This window comes from Antrostomus carolinensis, unplaced genomic scaffold (genome assembly GCF_000700745.2).
Source record: "Antrostomus carolinensis isolate BGI_N321 unplaced genomic scaffold, ASM70074v2 scaffold17456, whole genome shotgun sequence".
NCBI lineage: Eukaryota > Metazoa > Chordata > Aves > Caprimulgiformes > Caprimulgidae > Antrostomus > Antrostomus carolinensis.
Window position 1 is genome coordinate 1,672 of NW_010319993.1, and position 11,471 is coordinate 13,142.

At 37.7% G+C, this 11,471-nt stretch overlaps 1 protein-coding gene across 2 annotated transcripts in view; it reads left to right on the forward strand.

Annotated features, from left to right (window-relative positions):
- Positions 1–628: 628 nt before the first annotated feature.
- Positions 629–11,471, forward strand: part of KDM1B (lysine demethylase 1B) — a 23,267-nt gene continuing 12,424 nt past the window's right edge. The window contains exons 1-10 of one of the 2 annotated variants that reach the window (XM_010169472.1): positions 629–718; positions 1,564–1,688; positions 3,516–3,605; positions 4,376–4,487; positions 5,218–5,334; positions 6,322–6,360; positions 7,475–7,679; positions 8,784–8,968; positions 9,859–10,035; positions 11,010–11,084. In XM_010169472.1, the coding sequence (XP_010167774.1) occupies positions 629–718; positions 1,564–1,688; positions 3,516–3,605; positions 4,376–4,487; positions 5,218–5,334; positions 6,322–6,360; positions 7,475–7,679; positions 8,784–8,968; positions 9,859–10,035; positions 11,010–11,084 (1,215 nt within the window). The remainder of the gene's footprint in view (positions 719–1,563; positions 1,689–3,515; positions 3,606–4,375; positions 4,488–5,217; positions 5,335–6,321; positions 6,361–7,474; positions 7,680–8,783; positions 8,969–9,858; positions 10,036–11,009; positions 11,085–11,471) is intronic. The other variant, XM_010169473.1, reaches the window with a different exon arrangement.

Sequence of the window (11,471 nt, forward strand, 5' to 3'; positions counted from 1 at the left end):
GCGTAAACCTTTTCTCCTGAAGTTTGTGATATTCTGATCGCCTGTAATTCCAATGCAACTGCAGTTTAGACTTTTAAATTCTGATGTACTTTCATGTGCACGTCTTGGAACTGGTTGTTCACCTGGTATTAAACATCTCTTCAGTATGCTGGTTGGAAAAAATGCTTTACAGTGCAAATCTCTTGCTACCAATAAATCAGTAGTGAGCAGGACGAGCGTTACTCGTAGTGGTATTTCAGTGCTTGCATTATGAGCTGATGTCTGTTCACTTTGCCAACCCAAATTCCAGTCCAGGTCTTCACGTCATGAAAATCAGATTATTGAAATCCAGGCTATGCTGATCTGGAACAGTCTGTCAAGATGTACTCAAGGATCTAATCTTAACTCCGAATTTAGTTTAAAATAGTAGTATTGTTCCTTTCCCGTAATGCCTCATTTTCCTCCTGAATTAATAGTTGAGCTAAACAGATTCTTACCTAGGTAACTCTGAGAAAAGTAGTATTTTGAGTGGCTGTACTGCCCAGGTGATTAGACAGCTCTGCAAAGTCAAGCAATTGAATTTTTTTTCTAAACTACTGCCTACCTTTTTTTTTTTTTATTATTATTATTTTTTTAGATCTGTGATACAATGTCAACTGGCAGAGTACGAACGAAAAAAAAGGCATGTTCTTCAGACCAGTCTCCAGACAACCTTCCTCTGAGGAGTTCTGGAAGACAGGTATTTATAATCATTTAAAACCACATGGGTTTGTACTCTGGTATGTTGTATTTTCTCTTGACATTTATAAAGAAAGTGGGTTACATTGTGAATAAGTTAGGACTTGGAGTACTTACCCAGAGAAAGGGAAAATTAGTTACTTCTGTGAGTAAGCAGGCAGGTGTCTCATTAGTGAACAATACTCAGAAAAGATAAGTGCTCAATATAACCTGTAAATATTTGATGTGTTAAAAATACAACCACAGATTTCTGTACAGCCAGACACAGCTGTGTGCCCATCCAGACAGAGGCCTGAAACAACACAATACACAGTACCTTTGAGGCCCAGGAGAGACATTTGGTATCTGGGGTCTAAAAAAAGCCCCAAGCCTACTCTAATAATTTATTTGAGGTGTAGATAAGATTGCCACCAATTAATATCATTAAGTATGTGAAGAAGAGATTTTTCTTTTTCTGAAGGAGAAATACAGTGAACGTATGAGGCTTGATTCATTAGCGTGTGACGGAGCTTAAAATATGATTTAAACTGGAAGCTTTGCTTATAATGTCTTTGATGGCATCAGTTAGACATTTTTAGCTTTAAATGATATTTCCAGCCTTCCTGGTTTGTTTATTTTTTTGGGGGGGGAGGGGTGGTTTGTTTTTTTGTTTTTTGTTTTTGTTTTTTTTTTGTTGGGGTTTTTTTTAGAAGAACTGACCTACTTTGACAGCTGTTTCATGCTGCAGCTATCTCATACTAGACACCAAAATTTTCATTAGTACCATTTTAACCATGTGTCTGAATGCCATTTTGTAGAAGATGGATTTGTGTCATTTCTGGTCAGATTTCAGCTATTCTTTGTTAGGTGAAGAAGAAAGTGGCTGAAGCAGCAGATGATGATGATGAAGCATCAGAGAAGAAATACAGAAAATGTGAAAAAGCTGGATGCACTGCAACATGTCCCGTTTGCTTTGCCAGTGCAGCTGAAAGGTTTGGTTCTTTTTATTTGCATTTTCTGTGGACTTTTCTAAACTGGCAGCTGTAGGATCCTAACTATACTCTGAAAAATCCCCTTGTTTCTAAATGTAGAGGGAGAATCAAAAGGTAATAATGAGTCTTAAGATGCCAGGCAAGTGTCAAAAGCTATTCCTGTTATGGATAACTTTCTACCGTGCAAGCTGCTAATTCAGATATAGACTATCTTTAGAATACCCTTATTTATGTTATTAATAGTGTCGTCTGGAACATGCCTTGCTTTTGTGAAACTGAGTGCCTATGAGTGTAATCTGAGGAAGCTAAACTTGATTTCAAGAAGCAAAATGAAACTCATCTACTGCAGAAAGTCTTTATTGCTCTTTCATTGAAGTGCTTTGCAGTCTGAAGTGAGATTCTGACCTTGAAATTTTAGGTCTTGGGAGACAGTCGTACTTATTTGAACTCTTTGTTTTCAAGTTGTTCGTGGCTTTCTGTGCACTGACCCAAGTCCTTCTGCATTCTGACTCTGGAGGTACTGAGCACCTGATCCTGGCAAGGTGTATCTATAATAAGCAACACATTAGACCTCATCATGCAGTAGGCAGACTGTAATTATGTAGCATTCCTCCCTCCCTGGTTCATTGAGACAAACTCTCCTTGTTTTATTTATTTTCCAATGACACAAAATAGTTTAGTGCTTCATTTAGTTATCTATAGGTGGAGTGTTCTTTGGTGGCTTGAGGTCAGTGTGTTCTAGATGTTGTCATAGGAAAGGCGAGTGTTTCAGCAGCTGCATAAGAGACTTGTAGGGGAAATGAGCACCTAAGAGGTCAGCACTGGTGATATTATGGTTTTTATTTAGGAAACAATAGATACTGCTTAGTCATCTTTTTGAATTGTTATTTTAATTTTTTATTTATTTCCACCCCACCTCCCAAGTACATACTTTCAACATTATTTACTTGCAATGAGATCATTTCATGGCTAGCTATTTCAGTTAGTAGGTTAGGTCACTGCTTTTGACCTCCTGCATTTATCTTGCACCATTTCATTGAGTTTAATGAGACTTTTCTAAGTGAAGAGCGATTGCTTTGTCTGATGAATATAATCTTTGCTAATAGATACTTCTTTCTGAACATAATAAAGAACAAATGCCCAGAATGTGTAACTGCTTCCTCAGGGTTTTCTCTCATTGGGTTAAAATCGCAGCCAACTCAGTCGCGTGAAAAAAATCGGCAACATCTGTTTTGTGGTCAGATTTGTCTTTATAATTTTATCAGTTCTTCTGGGGATGAGATGTTGTAATGATTTATGAATCAATTGACACATACAAGAAAAATACTAATTTAAATGATCCCTCCCACCCCTGCACTAAAATCAGAACAAAATGGAACAAAGTAAAGGAGCTGTGAAGTTCCTATGGAGAGGGACTTTGCCTTCTTCTACATCTGCAAAACGTTTAGTGTGTCACAGCACAGATTGTAAGAGCAAATGTATTTCATGTTCAGGAAACGTCTGCTTAAAGGGTATTAAAGCCAGGCTCAGCTGACCATTGTTAGCAGGAGGTTGCTGGAAGCCAGACCAACTATAAAACTGCACATTGTGTACGTTCTGCCTCCTTTGCATCTGGTGTTGCTTAGTTTCTAAACTGGAAATGTTTTGAGACAATTGAAATGATCTTATTGTTACTTGTATGACTGCAGTGCCTTGTGCAAGTCGGCCTTCTTGTAAAGCCCTGGCTTGTCCTGAACGTTTTGTTCACGTTCTAGGATGTGCTACTGTCAGTAGAAAGCTTTTTTCTAAATGTATTTTTAAACTATTTCTATGTCTCCTGCATTACAGATGTGCTAAAAATGGGTATACATCTAGATGGTATCATCTTTCCTGTGGGGAACACTTCTGCAATGAATGTTTTGACCACTATTACCGAAGGTAGATTTGCAAATTAAGGTTGTGCCTTTTCAATGCTTATTAAAATCTGTCAGGCATTAACAACTGTTGAAACATCATGTACATAAAGATAACACAAAGACTCGTCCTCTGTGATTGCTTTATTCAAAGTGAGGCTTAGATATTGGTGCTAAAACTGCAGGTGTTGTAATCAACTTAAACAGCAGCATGACCAAAAATGGTTACTTTAGGCAGGCTGGTTTGTGTGTGCAGTTTTATCTTTTTTAAAACAACATCAGAGAATTTTAACTAAATGCAATTAATCTAAATAAATCTATTTTCCTTTTATAAAGCAAATTTACTTTACAAGGGGAGTTTGGGAGACCTCACCTCTCTTGTGACATCAAATCAGTGAGCAGATTTAACTCTTGGAGTTCAGTGACTGTGGACTGGTCAGGCTCACAGAGTGTTTTCAGCTCCAAGCCCCTTCCCATTTGAGTGGGAGCTGAGTCCAGCTCTACCAAGATTTTTGCAGCATTTGTGCTCAGCAGTACCTGTGACTCAGTCCAGATGTTAGATACCAGGAAGTGTGCTCATGATCAAGAGGACGTAGTGGTCAGGATGCAATTGATTGCTATTTTAAGAACCATGACTTTCTCATTTTTTAATAGGAAAAAAATAGGACTCTCTACAGCCTTATATCTTTTATCCTTTTATAAAATGTTTAATTTTAGAATAACTGCTGTTGCTTGAAATGAACTAGATATTCAATTTTATGACTGCTTGCTGTGTTCTTTTCATTTTCTTCTTAGCCATAAAGATGGTTATGAGAAATACACTGCCTGGAAAAGGATTTGGACAAGTAATGGTAAAAGTGAGCCCAGTCCAAAAGCCTTCATGGCTGATCAACAGCTCCCTTACTGGGTAAGATGGAGAGTGATTTATTCAATAGGGTATATTTTAATGTGATGTTCTGATGTGAGTTTCTGATATTTTATGTTCAAGCAGTGGATCAGCTGAGTTTTTGTAGGATTTTCTGGCATTAGAGGACTGTGGAAAAGCTCAAGATAATAGTTCTGATCAGCTCCTCTGTTGTTGGAGACCTTCTCCACAACCCACAAAGAACAACCTTCTGTTGCTTTTTCAGTGAAGGAACAGCTAAGATGTGTGATGTTCAAGTAGAATAAGACTTGGCGGGGAAAAGGGAACGTGCCACCTATAGGAAAGTACAAGTGTGAAAGACTTCCAAAACAGATTTTCTATTTCCCTAGTAAAGACAGCAGAAGAGAAACTGGACTGGAAGGAAGTTTGGTGGTGGTGCTGGTTTTTTGTTGTTGTTGTTTTTGAAGTGGTGAACAACTTGTTTTTGCAGTAGTGCTTGCAGAACCCACTGAAGACCATAGTAATTGGGTGTTGAATTAATTTTGGAGTTATGTTCTGTGGAGAAATTCCGTCTTATGGGAGATGGGCACAAGGTTTCTGTACACCAAATGTCTTTCTTACAACCTTGAGGATTACAGGAGAATGAATTCAACAATTAAATTTGACAGCTTCCTCACATCTCCCTTCTTTCTAATTGGTTAGTTGTGCTTCATTAATCTTATCTGTAATCAGACAGCAACAAGTCAAAACATGTTTGTTTTTTGACTTGTAGGTGCAGTGCACAAAGCCAGACTGTGGTAAATGGCGGCAGCTGACAAAGGAAATCCAGCTGACACCTCAAATAGCAAAAACCTACAGATGTGGTATGAAACTGAACAATTCCACCAAGGTAACACAGAAGATTTTTGCTCATATTGAAACTATCAACAAGTTGATTTTTCTTGCTTGCAGACGTTAATTTCTTCTTGTTTGCTCCTTAATGTTCCTAATGCCAAACCAATTTTCTGACAGCCTGGAGAGCTGCACGGTGACAGGTCTACATGCTTCGTGGACTTTTTGTTTCCTGAGTGGAAATATCAAGAAAGAAGTATCTGGAATACTCTTTCTCTGCACAGTCAATTGTAAAATCCTTCATTCTGAAGCTGTGGAAGGATTGTCAGCATGTACAAAAGAGACATACACCAAAATGTTTACTTTGCTTTTGTTTAGACATCCTTCATTATTGAATAAAGCATTTGAAAAGCTCAGTGGGCTTTTAGTAATTTCTAGTGAGTTTGTCTTGGGGATTTACACATGAAAACTTCCAGCTTTGGTGTGAAGATAACTCCTGAAATTTGAAAGAATCCTTATAGTGCCATAGAATCTATATAGTTAAAAACATAACATGAAATTACTGACCATATGTAAATCAGAAGGGTCAACATTTAATCTTGAAACTTTGTGATAAAGATCCTCTTAAAATAAATGAGAAACATTTTATAGTCTAGACTGGAAGAGACTGTGGGAAATGTTGAATCTTTCCAGAATTTTTCTATAAAATTCTTTTTTTTTTTTCCCCCCATTTATTTGTTTCAGTGTTCCACTAAATTTCATGCAATCAAATATATATTTTAATGTCTGATCAGTAGAAACTATTTAATTGAACAAATGAGAAGCATTTTCTGGGGCGTTTTGGCTTTATGGTGTGTTGTGTTTTTAACTATGCATTTTTCTATTATTTATTCTTACTAATATAATCATCTCTGCTGCAGAAGGCTAACGCTAGTACATTTTTTGTTTGGTTTTTAAGTTTAAGGAACTATGCCATGGCCAAATTACTTAGTTTCATATTTACTTTTTGTTGTAATAGCTCTGATACCATTTGCTTTTCTTTCAGACTGAGGGCTCAGACCAGTGTTCCATGCCTGAGGACTTGGTGAGTAGTGGCTGTTCCTCCTCATTTGTCCTAAAATATGAAAGCAGTCTTGAAGCATGGCATATTTCTTTCCTTTTCTTGGTCTTCTGGCCAATTATGGCAGCAATTTATGCATTTTGCTCAGGAAACTGTCAGACACTATTTGCAACAGAGCCTAGGGCCTTCTACTTTCTCATCTCTTCCCTCTTTTCCCTTAGCATCCCAATTTAGCTTTCAGGTGGTTCGTGGTGTCTTTGAGCTCTGGCCTGTGATTTCAGGATTACTCCTAATTCTCATTTTTGATCAGGCAAAACAGTATTCAGTTTCCAGCTTTCAAATGAAATTCCCCATCCTGAAATTTCCCTGTCTTTCAGGTGGTTTCTATCTTTAGTCAAGCTAGTCTCCTCTTTTTGAAGGCTGTAAGAGAACATCAGAACATCAGTGTTTTCTCTCTCCTGTCCCTCATACAAAACTAGACTTGATGTAGGTTGGTGTTTCACTGGGTTTATGGTCACGTAACTCTGTGTTTCAGATTTAGTATGATCTGATGTTCAACAACCCAATGTTGGCAAGTGTACCTGAGATACCTCTATCCCAGGAAACACCTTCAAGCTTATTGTTGACTCTCGTAGAAGCTTTGTGGTTTTGTTTCCTTAATGCATTTTTGATTTGTAAATTAAGGCTGAATCATTAGTGTTGGTGAGGGTTTTAGAAGGTCTTTGAAGGGGACAGCAGAATCTAAATTAAATTGATCAGTTAGTCAGCCTAGACTTTCTTAAGTTCAGATTTCTGGATGCATAAACAACTGTAAATGTTTTATAAAGGGCCCGATAAGGCACAGATGTGTTGCCATGGCCATGTCTCATCTGTTTGCTTTCCACGTGGGTGGAGTTTGTGAAGTTTCAGCTCCGTTTCTGAGGAACAGGTTAATGCTACAGGTTTTCTGTGTCAGGCTGAGGAAGGGGAAAGAGGGAGAGAAAAATGTCTTTATGACTTGCAATTCTGAGATTGGTACTGCTAGTGCTTTTTGGTCTCAGTTTTGGAGGGAGGGGGGACTTGATTCATTTTCCAACGTTTTTCAAAGTACTGACGTGTTCTCTTCTCCCCTCTTTCCTTCACTTCTCCGCTTGGCCAGAGAGTGGCTGAAGTTTCAGACCATTGGTGGTACTCCATGCTCATACTCCCTCCTTTGCTGAAAGACAGTGTGGCAGCTCCCTTTCTAGCTGCATATTATCCCGACTGCGTGGGCATGAGTCCATCCTGTACCAGCACTAATCGGTTACCTGGTGAATCCAACCTTGTGAAGTTAGAGCACTTAAAGAACGTGCCTAATTTGACTGGTAAGGGCCATCTGCAGGGCTCTGTTGCTTAAATAGGTGTAATAAATTTTTTCCTATAACTCAGTTTATAAGGCACATAATGTTCCCGATTCAGAAATACCGGTTCTGTTCTCAGCACTAATACACACTCTTGGTGACTGCCTCTCTACTTCTTGGATGCAATTTACTTATTTGTAAGCTAAAGGTAATACATTTTGGATGGCATTTCCTTAGGGAGCAAGCACAGGCTGCACAGGCTTTTTGTTTACCAGCTGTCATTTGTTTATAGAAATGGGAAATTAACATGTGGGTACTTCAAGATTGTTTGAGTTCTTAAAGAAATGAAGATTTATCAAAACAAAACACGATTCTGCTAGTTTAATGTGGATCTTTGGGGCTTTGGAGAAAAGGATTTGATTTCTTAAGGCACTCAGATTCTATTTAGGTTAATTTTTTTCACTAATGTCAGCTCTGAGACTGACAGGCTGGGAGTACGGACCTGCAGAATAGGTCAGGTATGGAGGAAGGTACTTCAGGATTCCCATAATCATCTCAGAGAGAGTGCTTTGAGGAAAGTTCAGCTTCTGTGTCATCTTAGCAGACTTTGCTCTCCTTAGGTGCTGAAAATAAATCTGCTTATCTATTCAACAGATGTTTATCTGCTTAACAAACAGAAAACTTCATTACATAGAGCTACCAATACTGCACGTGGATGGGTACTTTTAGTTACGACCCACTCCGGGCAGTATTGGGAGTTGAAGATGAAAGGAGTTCAGGGGACTGCGTGGGTCTGTACAGTGATGCTAGACCTTAGACTTGAGTCTAGATTCTGTTCCTTGTTGGATTCATCATGGCATTCAAGAGCACCTACTGTTTCTCTGACAAAATTAAGCTCTGATAGGTCCAAGACATACCCATCAGGTAGCAGGACAATAATTAATCGTGCAGAGCCTAAAGGGTAGGAGAGGGGAGAGCAATATAAATGAAATTGTTCTGAAGGTGGCTAGAGGCTGGAAAACTTTGTTACTTGTTTATCTGACTGAGGTCAGTGGATTGTCTTAGAGGGAAGAGGATGTGATGAAGATATGATGGAATTTGACTAGTTCTTGGTGTTTCTTTATTCAGTTGCAGGCATGAACAAGTATTTCCAGCCTTTTTACCAGCCCAATGAATGTGGGAAAGCACTTTGTGTGAGGCCAGATGTCATGGAACTGGATGAGCTCTATGAGTTCCCAGAATATTCACGAGACCCTACCATGTACTTGGCTTTGAGAAACCTGATTTTGGCTCTGTGGTACACAAACTGCAAGGTAAGAGTTGCTAATAGGTAATTTGTTTACAAATAATAGCTACTTTTTTGTCATGTGGACTCTCTTCTTAAGGACTGGATTCTCTTCTTAGACATCTCCTTATGCACCAGAAAAATTGCTTCTGTCCTTTGGAAAATCCATTCTAAGATTGTCTGGGTTTGTTTTTTCTGTTTGGTTTTTGTGGGGTTTTTGAGTTTTTAATGCCTAGGAGCTTCTTTTGCAGTAAATTATAAAAGTTTTAAAAGTATTAAACCTCTGCTGAGTCTTTCCAGCTATTAACTTTTACAGGGACACTTGAACATTTCTAAACAATGTTTGTGGGTGCTTTATGAATTATTTTTTTTCATGTAACTGTTGGACAGGGAAGTGATTGTCTTTTTACTTATGCTCACTCTGGCACTGCCTTCAGTGGAGGTGCTGGAATTTCACATCCTGAAGCTTCCAGATACTGATGTCTGTATTTATGTGAAGGTTTTTGATATTAATCTATTTTGTTTTATTTGGAATGCCATTTTGGAATGGATTTTACTGGAATGTCATTGTGAGTGTGGCCACCAGGTAGATTCATGTTGGGATCAGATGTGCATTTCAATACCATTCCTGTACTAATGGGAGCACGCTCTGGAGTTTGCAAGAGTATCTTGTAGACTCATTTGCTTTTATTCCATGTTAACCTATCTTAGTAAATTGTTTAAAGATAAGTAAATTTACCTTACTGTGTAAAGCTGGCTAGCAAGAAACTTCCACAAAATTTCCTTTTCAAATGCTCTCAGAAACCTAATTAATGGTTAATTTTTACCATCTGGTTTACCATCAATTATAATGTAAGTGTATGAAAAATTGAATATTAGATAATCAAAACTTTCTGTTCTTTTGTTTCTCCTTTGCAGGAAGCTCTTACCCCTCAAAAATGTATCCATCATATCATTGTTCGGGGGCTTGTGCGTATTCGTTGTGTACAGGAAATGGAGAGGATACTTTATTTTATGACAAGGAAAGGACTAATTAATACAGGGATTTTATCAGTCAGTCCTGACCAGTATCTTCTTCCTAAGGAATATCACAATGTAAGTTGCTGCAATAACCCCTATGTTATTAGTGCTCTAAAACTACATGGCACGTGTCATATATTTTTGGTTCTGGATTTCTTGCTCATTACCTGTGATCCCAATTGTTTATGTAAATATTACATCTAAAAGCAAACTCATTGCATGTTTTTCACTGTTCTCATCTGCCTTCAATGGTTATGGAAACCACAGACACGAGACTTTTCCCAGCAAGGTTTTTATTCCCACTAAAATCCATGGAATTGAGTCCTGTGGATTTGTGCTTCTTACGAGCTTTTCAGATGGATGGGAACTGTCTGAAAAATACACAGTACACTTAGATTCTTCTCATGGCTTAACCTTGGCATCCACCTCTGCTTCTGCAAGTGAGGACACTCCTATTGTATATTGGTTTGCAAGAACTATGATTAAAGGGCACATATTTATGACAAGCAATTTGCTTGACAGCACACAGAAATATATCAAATTAATGTATTCTGTACTGGGATATCTCCTAGAAATTTTAAGTTGATTTATGTTTGCAGTTTTTATGCATGTGTTTATGCATTTTTATGAATGTTTTTAGTTAATAAAATAGTTTTTACCAGTCAACCCAATTTGTGATTGAAATAGTTACCAGGTAAGTGTATTTCTTGTCTGACAACCCCAGTTAGATTTTGTTACTCAGTTAGATTTTGACAACTTCAGCTGTTTCCATGAAAAGAAATTGAGACATCTGCTTTTAAAGTGCTTAAAAATTGTAACTATTTTCAAAGCTACAATTGATCTTTTCTCTACCATCATCTTTAAAAGTTACCACTGGTTACTTTAGAGGACAGGAGAGCCTAGACTTCTGAAACCTACATGTATTTTTTTACTTTAGCAAGAAGAAAAATAAGTTAACCCTACCCTAGCAAAAACCAAGACACAATGCTAATTTATATTTTAGTTCTAACTATTTTTATTTATTTACATTTTTTTAAATTATTTTTTAGAAATCTGTGTTTATTGTTGGGGCTGGTGCAGCAGGATTAGCAGCAGCCCGACAACTGCACAACTTTGGAATTAAGGTAAGAAACTTGAGATTACATTACTTAAAATAAATCAGACTTCCTCTGCTTTGAAAGTGTTCTGCATCAAAATGAAAAAAAATTACATTCTTGTAACAAACATTTATGTATAGGGCAACCTGATAAATCTGTAAAATCTAGTGGTTTGTTGAATAAATCTGCTGTTTAAAAACAGTGTTGATTTGTATCTAAAATTCAACAAAGCAGGCAGTGAATATTTTACAGAAACTTAAGTTGGGAGGACAGGGGAGATGTGGATATTCATGTCCAAATAATGGGACTGCAGGTGACGGTGGTTGTTTCAACGAGGTGGAATTCTTTCCTTTGTGCACTTTAGTGTACTCGTTTGTTGCTTATTAAAAACAAGTGAACCACATGTATTTCCTC